The sequence below is a fragment of the Seriola lalandi genome, unplaced genomic scaffold (assembly GCF_002814215.2).
Source record: "Seriola lalandi dorsalis isolate HSWRI2012SDOR001 ecotype SW California unplaced genomic scaffold, Sedor1 jcf7180002054688, whole genome shotgun sequence".
In the NCBI taxonomy this organism is placed as follows: domain Eukaryota; kingdom Metazoa; phylum Chordata; class Actinopteri; order Carangiformes; family Carangidae; genus Seriola; species Seriola lalandi.
Genome location: NW_019525241.1, coordinates 1782859 through 1795667, shown reverse-complemented (window position 1 = coordinate 1795667; position 12809 = coordinate 1782859). Strand labels below are relative to the sequence as shown.

Below are 12809 nucleotides of genomic sequence, written 5' to 3'. Positions count from 1 at the left end.
TTTAACCCAGCGGCAGAAAATAATCTGAGCAAGTTCAACTTTGAATCGCACATTTAGTCTAGATTTGTCAGTAAGGAAAATTACAGGCTGCTGTTTAGTTATCAGTAATCAGGGTGTGGTTAATGGTTAATATAACTCGTGAGAAAGAAGTGTCAGGTTATAAATGAATAATGATAATAATGGTACATTTTATCATTGTGTTGTATTAAATTTGTTGCGATCAGTTTGTCATAATTTCATAATTAATTAAACACGTAAGAGATGATTTCATAGATAAGTATAGCAGAGTTTGGGCTGTATTATTTTAAATCAGACTTCCACAGATGGGAACATACTGGTGTATGCTGTGATTCCTGTCCGTCATATGAGTGAGACACTGAAAATGTCCTGGAAAATGAGAAAAAAGCGGTAACCCTGATCACTGCAACACACAAGACTCTCAACTCTGCTGTTTGATGTTTTACACCCACCATTGTTATGTGCTCACGACTGTCCCAGAACAACTCGAACCAAGAGCATCTTCGATGTTACACATCAGAAATACAAGTGGTTGTGAAATAATAACTGTACAGAGGCCAAGGTTACAGCATCATCAATGCCAGGTAGAGAGGTAGAAAATAAGACATGTATTCCTGTAGCCCAGATGATTTGATATCAAATTTAGATTTGAGCAGCTTAAAGTCTGGTTTGCTGCAGGTGAAACAACCTGCTGTTTCCTCCGATCTGGCTAAAAAATTGTTGCCAAACTGCAGTGACTATGTTGAATCATTTCCCCTCCCCGAGGACAAAGAAAAAATAGTCATTATCCACAGGCTTGTTTCATTTTTCACAGAAAACAGACTCAGACTGGGTCAACATGATTATAACAGGAGGTGCTGCTCCTGTTGACGGGGGAAAAAAAAAAGACCATCTGAAACAATTTAACAGGAAACTACAAAGCAGGTATTGATCTGTCTCTGCGTTTCAAAATAAAGTGACCGTTTCACCTGCTGATTTACATCAGAACGCTTCACTTTACTCCACACTGTGATTTCAGCCGCTGTGATAACAGGATTCAGGATGGGCTTCGTTCAGATGTTTGGCTGTTGATTTGATAAAGCTCAGCCTCCCTTCTGAGGTGACAAGCTCGTCGACGACCATGATGTTAGTGGGGAGTTGGAATTGTTGACTGAACGCGCATCAAGTCGTCAGGTGACTTGAAACATTTGGTTTGGCCGTGAAAGGTTGATGGTAAATTTTGCACAGCGACAGTCTTGCTTTTATACATGTGATAGAATCGTTCTCTGATGCTGTGAGACACGACGCATCGTCAGACATGACATCTGATCCGCTGCAGGTGCCTCGTAGTATTTCATCAAGGCTTTGACTGAACTATTTCAGATACCTGGTGATGTCACAGTTGGTGGTTTTAATATTAACCTTTTGAGACTGGATGAGATGTACACATGTAGTATATGATTTTGTCGTTTTTAAGATGTGACCGATGCATTGGGATTCGCTGAAATTCAGGTTAGGAAGGCAAAATCCATCATGGGAAATGTTGTCTTTTTTTTTGGCGTAAAAAAGTTTTTAAAGTTGTGGTTCAGTCAATGGCTGACGACCTGAGCGAGGGGAGCGATATTGAAGCAGATTACAGCTGGAAGAAAATGACAAAAACAACGACTTAGAAGATTCAGTCACTGATTTCAACCTGCTGAGCTGCTAACCAGTTAGCCAAGGCCCAGCGTGAGACATGTTGGAAGAGGAGGAGGAGGGGGAGGATTGGCCAGCCAGTATCTGTCACTAATACCTTTTATTTCTCAGCCTTTCTCAGGCAAATGTGCTTGTTTTTTTCAGCCATATCCAGTTTCAAGGGCAAAGGCAATGATTTACAATGCAAGTCAGAGGTTTAAGCTCTCAGATGGTTTCTATTTCATGTTTCTATCTGCTTCCGAGTCTGAGCAATAAAGGTTTTAGTGAACATCAAGTCAACGTTTTATTTTAGAGGGCGCCTTAGGTCTTAATGGGTTAACAATGACATTTTATCCACCATCACAACCTTTCTGTCGGAATCAGTCCTGTAAACACAGTCACCAGCTGAGTCAACACCTCTCTGACACAGAACCAACAACACCTAAATATACTGCAAGAAGCTTTACAGTCAGATTTATTGCATATATAGAGTTTCTGGATTATATTAAGATGCAGGAGGTGTGTCTGAGTATAGATTTCTTTATTCTTTCAGCAATAAAAGCATGAAATCATCGATTTACATGCACAGCAGTCATAGTCCAGGACGTGCGCGGTCAGCGGCGGATCACACGCTTCTATACATACTACTACACACAGACCACTCCAAAATCATAAAACACCTTTTCAGGGGTTTTTCGATCTTTTCTGCCACTGAATGAAACCCTGCACCAAAATGTTTGAGACTGAGGAAAAACGTCACCAACAAAATCCTTCACAGGTCTAAATCCTGCTGCGGGTCTATGTGATGAGAGAGCTGCCCACAACCACCTGTGGAAAGGCGGCTCTTTATTCGCGCGGTTGATTGAACATCCAGTTTCATCCGCCAGTCCCTGTTGTGTGTAATTTTACACATGGACAGTCCAGCAGTGTTAAATATTGCAATCTGACATGTGGACAGGATCAGTCAGAACCTAACAGTAAATAATGTGAGTAATAATCAAGACATATTCAAACGGTAAGATCATCTAATCCTGACCGCCGTCACTTCTGTCAGGACATTTTTTACTGAAAGTTCAAACTCAGAATAAGAATATTTTTGTGTGTATCCATATAATCAGTAACGACAAAACAATCCATCCTATCTGCCGCAAAGAAATAAAACATGTTAATAAGAATATCTTCAGTTCACTTGCCCAGGTCCAGTCTCCAAACCTGAACCTGAACCGATCTGTTACCTGCAGTTATCTCTAATTCAAAGCTGGACCTGATTTAACCCGTTAATATACCATGTTAATATGAGTTAATATAGACCGGACTCAGAATTAAAGATCGGCTCAGAGCACAGTGCAGATACCTTCATTAATTATTGAAATCTTTTGATGAAACACTGGGATTAAATGTTCACTGTTCCTGCGTGTTTTTCTAAATACTAACAAATCTCCAAACCCTATGTGAGGTTGTCAGGGCTGTGTCATTTTATTTTTATCCATTGTATAAATAAGAACTGATATTTTACATCTTACGAGTCTACGAGTTTATTGGGCTTAAAAACATAAATGAGCGTTTTCTAATATGTGGAGGAGGGGAAGAAGTTTCACTCAATTAGCCCCTAACCTTATTATTTCCAAAACTATAAGCAGCATCCAACATACATCAGCTGCCTGTTAATCCTACCGCCGACAGTATATCCATATGGAAGCCCTGAAAAGCAAAAAAAAAAAAAATGTTTCATTGCCTCTTGAGGGTTGTTTTCACAGATGAAAAAAAAAACCAAAGCTAAACATCAGACTCGTACCTCCAGCCTCTGAGCTAAAAGTCCTACATGTGATCGGTTCTTCCATCAAAGCTTATTTCTGACTTCCTGAAATCTTCCTGGCAGAAAGCCTTTGCAAATTAAAATACATTTCTAGCCAAATGAAGGAAGAAGGAAGTAATGTTACATAACTTGTTAACACACATTATATCTACCTTGTGTTTAGAATGAAGTGGATTTTTTTTTTTTCGCTTCTTTCTTTTCTTTTTTTTTTTTTTCTTTTTTTTTAGGGGATTGGGGGGGTCTTAATTATTTTCTTTATTCCCTGCCTCTTAGCGCTGGTTTTCACAGATGAAAGATAACAAAAAAGAAAAAAATTTAACTTGCCATTCAGGGCTTCCGAATATTTAGGGCAATGTACAGTGTTATGAAAGTTCACACTTAAACTAGTTCATGTTCATTTCTCATCTGGACTATTCTTTTCAGTAGAACCTCCATCCATCCATCCATCCATCCCTCCGCAGCCCCCAGTCACTGCCACATGACTTTAAACTACTACTGAGAAAAACAGACGGAGACTCCTGTTAAAAGCCAAGAATAACCAATGTCAGTAAATGTTTTACCACTTAAACAATGTGTCATAAAGCAGGACGGCTCTGAAGTGATCCATGTGGAAATGTAATCGACTATTAGCACATTTGTCACGATGCAGCAAATGAAAAAAGAGGAGCAGTAAAGCTAAACTCGGATACCGCCGTAAAACACAGTTCTTCTTCTGATGTTTGGTGCTTTACTGCACACTTGTGGTGCGTGGACGTGATGTGCAGTGATATCTGACACAAGGCTTTAGTTACACAATCATAGTTTATTACTGATGTCATCACTTACACAGACAGAGGGAGTGTTAGCGATACCTACTGAGGTGACCAAATTTAAATCATACTGGAGGAACTAGTTGAAAACAGTTGTGGGAACGTTGTTGTTATTGTTGTTGTTGTTGTTGTCACCCAGTTTTCATTTACACTGTTGTTGTCCAGAGTCTGAACTCAGAGCTGTGATACACAGACAGAATCAGAGTGATTTTCAAATAAACCAGGACTGGATCCAGCTGTGTGTCTGTCAACATCTGGTTTGATCAGTTTACACCTGACACAGCTCTGCAGAACTTCAGCAGTCCTTTTAATATGAGTGACGTAGCGATGAATGTGGTTGTGTATTTCTTTGAAAATCACCCTGAATATCCGCCGCCTCGCCGCATGTTTTCATCCGTATGTGAAACTACATTTTGTCACAATTGACCGATTTTAAAACAAAGTCACAGTTTGTATGAATAGTTGTGATGCTTACAACATACCGACCTGCTGTTCACCCTGGTCAACTTGTGATGCAAAATCCCCTGTAAAGAACATAAGACTCTACAAATTAACACATAGGCAAAGTTCACCATTGTATTCCACTACGAGCAGTATAGTGTCAGAGGGTAAATCCTGTCGTCCGGTAGGGCCAATCACATGGAGTCCTTCGAAGAAGAAGCGTCGACTGATCAGTACCATTTCATAGGATCTACTCCTCTTCAGATGTCCATAGAGTTCAGGAAGAAGCATTCAGAGTTTTCCAAAGATAAACTGCGGTCCAGAAGAAAGGAAGTCTCTATTTACAGAAAGGTCCTCTGCATTATTACTCTCTTCTCCTCTGATGATCTAACAAAGACCAGAACTGTAGATTCACCTGCGAAGAAGAAAATCGGGTTAAAATAAAATGAAATCAAAGCTACGGCAGCGTGTGTTTTAATGTAATATACCACATCTCCATGTGTTCAGATATATTCTGCATAATGTGCCAGTGATAAAACACCATTAAAACAATGGACAGATACCGTGGATGAGCAGAAAGAGAGAGAGAGCGTGACCTGCATTAATAAAACTCAGCGTTAGCAACAGATGATCCGAGCACAAAGACACGAGTCTCCGCCCACACTGATGGAAACAATTATAAAATCAGATCTATTAATCGGCATTGAGACCTTTTTCTTTCACTTTTAATGTCGATGTGAAGAAAAAAACACTGCGAGGAAAAATAAGAATAAAGGTTTCAATCTTTTTTGGTCAACACAGACGTCACATGGTGAACACTGTAGCAAACAGGTGCTTCTTGACAGATAGGGACCAACAGTGAAGGGAAACTGCATAAGTGATTGATTATACAAACAGTATTTTATCCATGAAAATATTGATTATAGCAGCTTTAAGGTTCCGTCTCTGGGAACTATGAATACTCACTGTAGTTTTCATAAAAATCTGTCCATTGGTTGATGATGTTAGCGGGAAAAGCTTATTTTAATTCAGCCATTTAATGAATTCTACGTAATAAAAAAAAAAGTAAACTTTATTTGTAATGTGTCTTTGAAACCAGAGTTATAAGGTGCTGTACTGTGCAAAAAGAAGAAGGAAAAAAAAACAGGAAATAACTTTGTAAATTTTGTAAAATAATATAAAGATTTTATTTGCATTTGACAGCAACGTTATCAGCTCCTCAACAAGCAGCAGCTTCACATCTACACAGGTCAAACGTCTGAGCAGGTGAAAGGCAACATCCAGTGTAAAGGTCAGAGACACCTGAGGGATTCATTCAGATTCAGTGTCATCCCAGAACCAACGGACGTGCAGTAGACTGGCCTTGAACCATCGGCGTATTGATCTACCAGTTCGGTTGTTCTACAGTGTTCAGGATAAATGATTCTGCGGATGGGGACCGTGCTCCACACTCCTCCCCTGGTCTGATGCTGCCAGATACTCTGAAGACCTCCATTCTCCTTGAGATTAAATTGCCTGTCATGAAGCCTGGTGTCTGACTGGCAGCTCCTCTGCTCTTCCAAAAAGTGCATTCTGGGAAAGACTCTCGAGGAACATAACATAACAACCTTCATAACGACGTCCGCTATCGATTCCAGACGTCTGTCAGCTGCCACGTACGTTTGACGGACTGAGGGAAGCTGCGCCGAACTTGTAAGGCTCCATTATCGATGCTGAACTCTTGATAGGAAACAGACAGCTCTGACAGCGTGGTTAGATTAATTCATGAATGGATCGCCTGACACCGAACAGGGCAGAGCGGCAGCGTGGCACTGCACAGCTTCTTATAAATCATCCTCAATTATGCAGAAAAGCAAAAACAATCCGGAAACCATCAGGCCATCACTTCACAAGAAAACCTGCATAATCATATAAACACAGGCTAAAGAGTTCCCATAAATCCAGGTTGGTGCAGCACTTTGCTGGTCGCTGAACAGCCTGCAATAAATCCCCCCCCTTTACAGAGCCATTTTACATTCTGAGCTGCCACTGTGATTAATGTGGGACTAATTTGAGAATAATTCCACGCCGAACAGACAAAGAGTGGAGCGTCTTTCTGTCAGAGGAGAAGAACGTCTTCAGAGATGGATATACTCTGCGTCTCACTTCAGGGGTGGGGTGCTGTGGGGATCATTAACAGTCATTTGAATGACTGTCTGAAACAATGCTAAAAATACAGACAGGAAAACCAAGTCTTCAGTGGGTGTTGCGTTCGTTTAATTGGTGGCTGACAAGTGCTAATTTAACTGGCAAAGGATTCATTTCCTTTCAGTGCCTGAAGTAAGGTTGGCTGAAAGATTTAACACAGCAGGTGCATGGGCTCGTGTTTGTGTAATTCAGCCGTGTAATTGGCACACTGCAGTGTCCTTCTCAGCAATATGCTTTGTTTTTTTTAACTACTAGTTTGAGATTTTCACAGAATTTTAAAGCTGCACTAGGCAAGATTTTTTTTTTTTTTTTTTTTTTAAATGTGAGAATCTGTCCGTAAAATCAGCAAAAACAGGAAGCAGGGACACTGCAGAGTCACCTTTACCCAAATGAAGCTTTACTGTCGGAGGTAATCAACACGTATTGTGACTGTTCTGGAGGGAAATCAGTAGGAGAGACGTCGCTACACATTCATTTTAACTGTAGCATAGAAATTTAGCTGATTAGCAGGAAGGCGAGAGGGTCGTGACGGTAGGTGGGGAAAATATTCAGGATTCATTTGTCAGACACGCCTTGTTATTATGACATCCTGCAAGTGTGTTAGCAGCAGATGTAACGTTGCATCTGCTGCTAACACACCCACAGGACAAACAGTACTCTGAGAGGAATTGAGTCTGCTGTCACTGAATATTCAAGGTTTTTCTCTTTTACTGCCCCGGGTGGCAACAAGAGTTTACACGTTATTGAGCCCTGAACGTTCGAAGGATTGACTACCCAGAAAGTTCTGTGGTGTGACACAAGTGGACTCGTATCAAAGCTTTAGGGTCTTTTTGTGATCATTTTAATTAGAGCAGTGTAGACTAATATGTTTCTTTTTTCTTTTCTTTTCCTTTTTTTTTTGTTATTGTCTGATTGTCTATTATATCACAGTAACACCAGACAGAAATGAATGACCTGAAAGCAACAGTGAAGTACAGTTTCTCGTTTTACTACAATTTTCCATCAGAATAATTTGGAAGGTGCAATTAAAACTGCATCAAGTTTTAAAATCCTCCTTAATGCAACTTTAAGAAAGCAAAACGCTATAGATTTCCTCATCTGCTCAGACTGAACTGTGAGTCTGGTAAAACATCGTTAAAAGCAGTACAAACAGTGTTGTGAACAGGAGTGCTCTGTACACAGAGAGCTGTGCTTGCTAACATTAGATCTTTATTCACACTTATCCCCGCTGTAGTATAAACACTGTTTATGGGATTCGTTGCTTTCTAGGATTCCTGTGTTAACGAGTCCAAAAGACACGATTTCAGCTGTTACCCCCTCGCTGCCGTTTGGGGGTTGAAAGCGTATAAACACCGCGGCTCTGTTTGAAGACCTGTCTTCCCCGCTGTGTCCTGGGATTTTCAGCAGCCAATCACTGCACTGTTTACACGGTGAATTCGCGAGGTGTTTCCAGTGCATCTGAAAACGTTTCTGGTTCAGAGTGATAGAGGTCAGTGTAGTTGAAGGTTCTGGGTTTATGTGGTGCCCCCCCCCATCTGAAGAAAGGGTGACCCCCCGCTGCTTCAGCTTGCAGAAAGATTCGAAAACTTTAGAAAGTTGTTTCTCTCGCTGAGTTCAAAGGTGTGCGAGATGAATCCGCTGGGTGGTGATGATGCTTTGAACTGGTTTTTGTTGTCTTTGTGGATTGTACACCCCGACTCACTCTTCCTTTCTGTCTCTGGAGGACTGACACCACTGGGAAACGTGGTTAATAATACCATTTGACACGGGAGGGAACACCACACAGTAAATGATATGCAAATGTTCTATTTGTACAATGAAGTAATACTGAGACACAGTAATGATCCCTGTTGGGAGTTTCTGTATTGTTCAGTTGGATGTTTGGTCCACAAAGAATGAAGACAAGTTAAAACTTCAAATACAAACAGATTGATTACCTGGACTCTGCTGTGAAGCATCTGACGTTACCAAAGCTGGTCTCTGTCCGCGGAAATCTTTTCCAGTCATCCATGTTAGAAGAGACAAGAAAAGAAAAGATATGTTCAGCTTTCATACGTAAAGGTGTCATCAAGACCTGATAATTACCAAAACATTTTTTCCAAACATCACCAGACATCCAGGCTTGTCTCAGTGGCCTGGACTCATTAAAGAAAGAAAAAGAAAAGAAAAAAAAAAAAATATATATATATATATATATATCCCATTCTGAGGTCCCGACAAGTCCCTGAATCAATAGCCCCAGGCTCCAGGCTCCTGGCTCCAAGCAGGTGTGGTGCGGGCAGTTTAAATAATTAAGTACATGGAGAGAGGCAGAACTGAAGTCCACGGGTCGTCATAACACGGTGAAGGATATGGGCATCGTGTTACAACGTTAAAAGCAAGTAATTGGAGTGAGTAATTGGCCAGTTTGGCTGCTCAAAGTGGCCCGAAAGTGCTAAGGAGACATGGCAGCCCATTGATTACAGGCCCCTGGGGGTCCGGAAACCGACTGCAAACATTAGCTGTTTTTAGGGTCGAGGCGGGGCAGGTGACTGTAACAGAAGCCACAGCCTCTTGACTTTGAAGAGTCGCTAGTGTGTGAGGTCAGATTCAACAGGTTTGAATACAATACAGTGACAGGTTTGTCTCTCAAACTTACCTTTGTAGTTTTGATCTTGTTCCCTGTAGCGCAGCTCCAGCCCTTCAGATCAGGAAGGACTTTGCATTCCTCCCCGTCAAGGCACGGATGCATCTGACACCACCACTTCTGCTCCACTATCGAGGCTAGCGGACAAGAATGGAGGTCAAAAAATGAAAAAAATTAATCTTATCGTCTGTAGCCGTCATGCTAGTGTTCATTTATTAAATGTATTACAATAAAACCTAAACGACAATGGGACAGACGAACGCATGATAACTAATTATTGTTGAAATGCAAAGTGTAATTCAAAGACCTGAACGCATCTGTGAAATCACACCCTGTGTCTGATTGGTTAAATAGTGCCTGACCCATTGGGCTAATTAGCAGAATCACATATTCCAGTAACATTAGCCTACATCCTACCTAACCTAACCAGTTCTGATTTATGGAGCAAACTGCAAAAGAAAGAAGCAACAAAACAGTTCAGGACGAACCATGAACACAGACAGGCCAACATCCGCAAAACAACAAGCTAACGTAGCATCATTAATGACTGTGGATGTAACGTTAGCGTTACTTTCATTTTTTGTGTTGTTTCCTGTGGATGTCAACTATTTATATCTTCACAGACTTTCCCTAAAAAGATGTTACTGTTAACATCATCTGACATTTATGTTAGCTTATGTTAGCCTACCTTTCCGTGAATGTTGTTGTGCAAAATAGGCACCAAATCAATTCACCTTCAGCTTCATGCTCAACTCTGCACCTCTGCAGAAAGATCATTTAGATGACTTTGTTTTCTTTGTATTTATTTCAGGACAAGATTTTCCACATTTCCATGATGTTATGAGTCTGATATGAGGCGTCTCCTCAAACACGCCGTGTCACATTTTTGACAGCTGTCTGAGGTAAGTGATGTAACATTTGCTTTTTGACTGGCAACGCTCACTAACTCTATTTTGAGCCTTTCCACACAAATGCATGTTGAAGACGGGAAAAGGGGAAAAAGCTTCAGGTCTTGATCCGCCGCAGTGAGAGAGCATTAAACTTCTGCTACTCCATCGTACAGCACATTATTTAAATGCATTACAGAGGTCATTATCTATGTTCCACCTCCCCCTCCACCAGCATTAGTGTTCTTCCTAATGAAGAGCTGGTTATTATAATCCACACGTAACTCCGGAGCCTCACTGGAGTAAATTGCACAGAATGGATTCTTTATGACAAGAGGGAATCACTCTGTATCTCACAGCTGTGGTTGTAGCAGCAGTGCGGTGTAACAAGTGCATCAGGTCAACTGCGAGCAGATGGTGGTGGTGGTGCAGCAGCGGCTATTAAAAAGCCACAGAGGTTTCCAGTGAAATGAAATGGGAGTATTGATAACCAAACATAGATAAAGTGCAGGGGATACATTTCACTGAGCAGTTAATGATGCTTTAAAAACACAAAGGCTGAAAACATCTGGGAGCAAAAAATAGATTCATATTTTATTTTATTTATTGTAGCAGTAAAAATTTCCTATACGGCTTTGCTTTGACCTTGAGCTCTTATTCATAAATGATCAGACGTGATGTTTTTTTCACATTTAAAGGGCTCGCGACTCAATCCTGTTAGAACACAATGAGTGGTGTGAGCTGATGTATTAACTGTTTTATGTAAAATCGAGTCATTCATCTTTTAATCAAATGGAGAAATGCCTTAATTACATCCATGTGCCTGCAGTGAAGATCACAGTCTGAGTGTCTTTGGATTGTGGCCAAAGCATGTAGAGTGTGTCGTCATGTAGTTCTAGTTCACTGGTAATTTTGCAGTTAACGGAGCACTTCACAAATTTTACACATCAATTTCAGTTTAATTGTCAATGGGAGCATTACTTGTTATACTGATGGTAGATTTTTAAAAAGTTGATTTGATGAAGATTTATTGGCCAAAAGACCCGTGTATGTTTTTAGATTATGACCAAAACCAGGAACTAAAAGCCTCTGCCGAATCAATTTGACAATCCTTAAAGGCCCATATTGTATAAAGTGAGATTTCCACGTATTAATACTGTAAAAGTATCAAACCGCTCAGTCCAAAGGGAAATGCACACAGCCTGTATTCAGAAACTGAGCCTTAAAGCTGTCAGGACTTTTGTAAGTTTGTGATGTCGCAACAAAACAGTCACTGCTCTCAGCTATGCCCCAAGAGAGGCTCAGAGCCTCCTCTCTTCTGATTGGCTCACCGACCTGCTGTTGCTAAAACTCCAGAGAGAAGCCTGAGAGAGGAAATGTAAAACTACACTGAGATGGTTTTTGGTTCTTAAAACCACAAATAAATCTTCTTATGGATCAACACTTCAAATAAAACATAGGAAAAGTGTAAAATATAGAGCTTTAAAATCTGTCTCTTGTAACTGACTGTCTACATTTGATCTTATTAAACATTTTCAGGAAAGGTCATAGTAACATTACATTTTCATTTTGATGCTCTGTGTGTGTTTCTTTCTTATGTGAACTTCATGACTCAAATAGACCAATGCAACTAAGTACATTTACTCAAATGCTTATTTCAGTACAAATGTGAGTACTTGAATACTTTCTCTATTGCATGCCACTTTAAACTTCCACTATACTACACAATAGGAAGTACAAAATATATTGTACTTTTTACTCCAATACATTTGTTTCACATTCATTTAGTTACTTTGCAAATTAGGATTGTATATACAAACATATTATCAGTTTAAAAAACCTTGTCGGACATTTAACTAAGCAACCATATATAAAATAATTCAAATTAGCTCCGCCTCCACCAACTACAACAGTAAAATGCTACTTTCACATTAATGCATCAGGAATAATAATCAAATAATATAATTCATTATAGTATTACACTGACTTTAGCTTTTAATTCTTGCAGTGCATTTTGATAATAATACGTTGATATACATTTTTAATGCAGGTTGTTTCCTAACAGAACTAATAGAGTAACGGAGTATTTTTATGCTGCTGTACTGCAGCTTTGGCCTTTCATCAGCTGATCTCATTTATCAGGTTAAAATGAATCCATCCTCTGGACCTCAACTGTGAACCACTTTGACTCCAGTCCAGTGGATTAATGCTGATCTAAGGCTGAATGCAGAGGCAGACTGATGATTCTGTGAGTAACTGATGATGATGATGATGATGTAGTTATAGGATACAATCTGTAAATATCCCTTCACTAAAACTAGGGGCATAAAAAGTCAGAAGTATTCTTTGGATTTATTACAATGTGTTTTCTC

At 40.1% G+C, this 12809-nt stretch overlaps 1 protein-coding gene across 2 annotated transcripts in view; it reads right to left on the bottom strand.

The window, feature by feature from the left end:
- Positions 1-4269: 4269 nt before the first annotated feature.
- tafa2 (TAFA chemokine like family member 2) overlaps positions 4270-12809 on the bottom strand; it is a 63332-nt gene continuing 54792 nt past the window's right edge. For both annotated transcript variants that reach the window (XM_023422975.2, XM_023422976.2), the window contains exons 4-6: positions 9563-9687; positions 8862-8918; positions 4270-5152 (exon numbers count right to left, since the gene is read on the bottom strand). In XM_023422975.2, the coding sequence (XP_023278743.1) occupies positions 8889-8918; positions 9563-9687 (155 nt within the window). In that variant the 3' untranslated portion in view covers positions 4270-5152; positions 8862-8888. The remainder of the gene's footprint in view (positions 5153-8861; positions 8919-9562; positions 9688-12809) is intronic.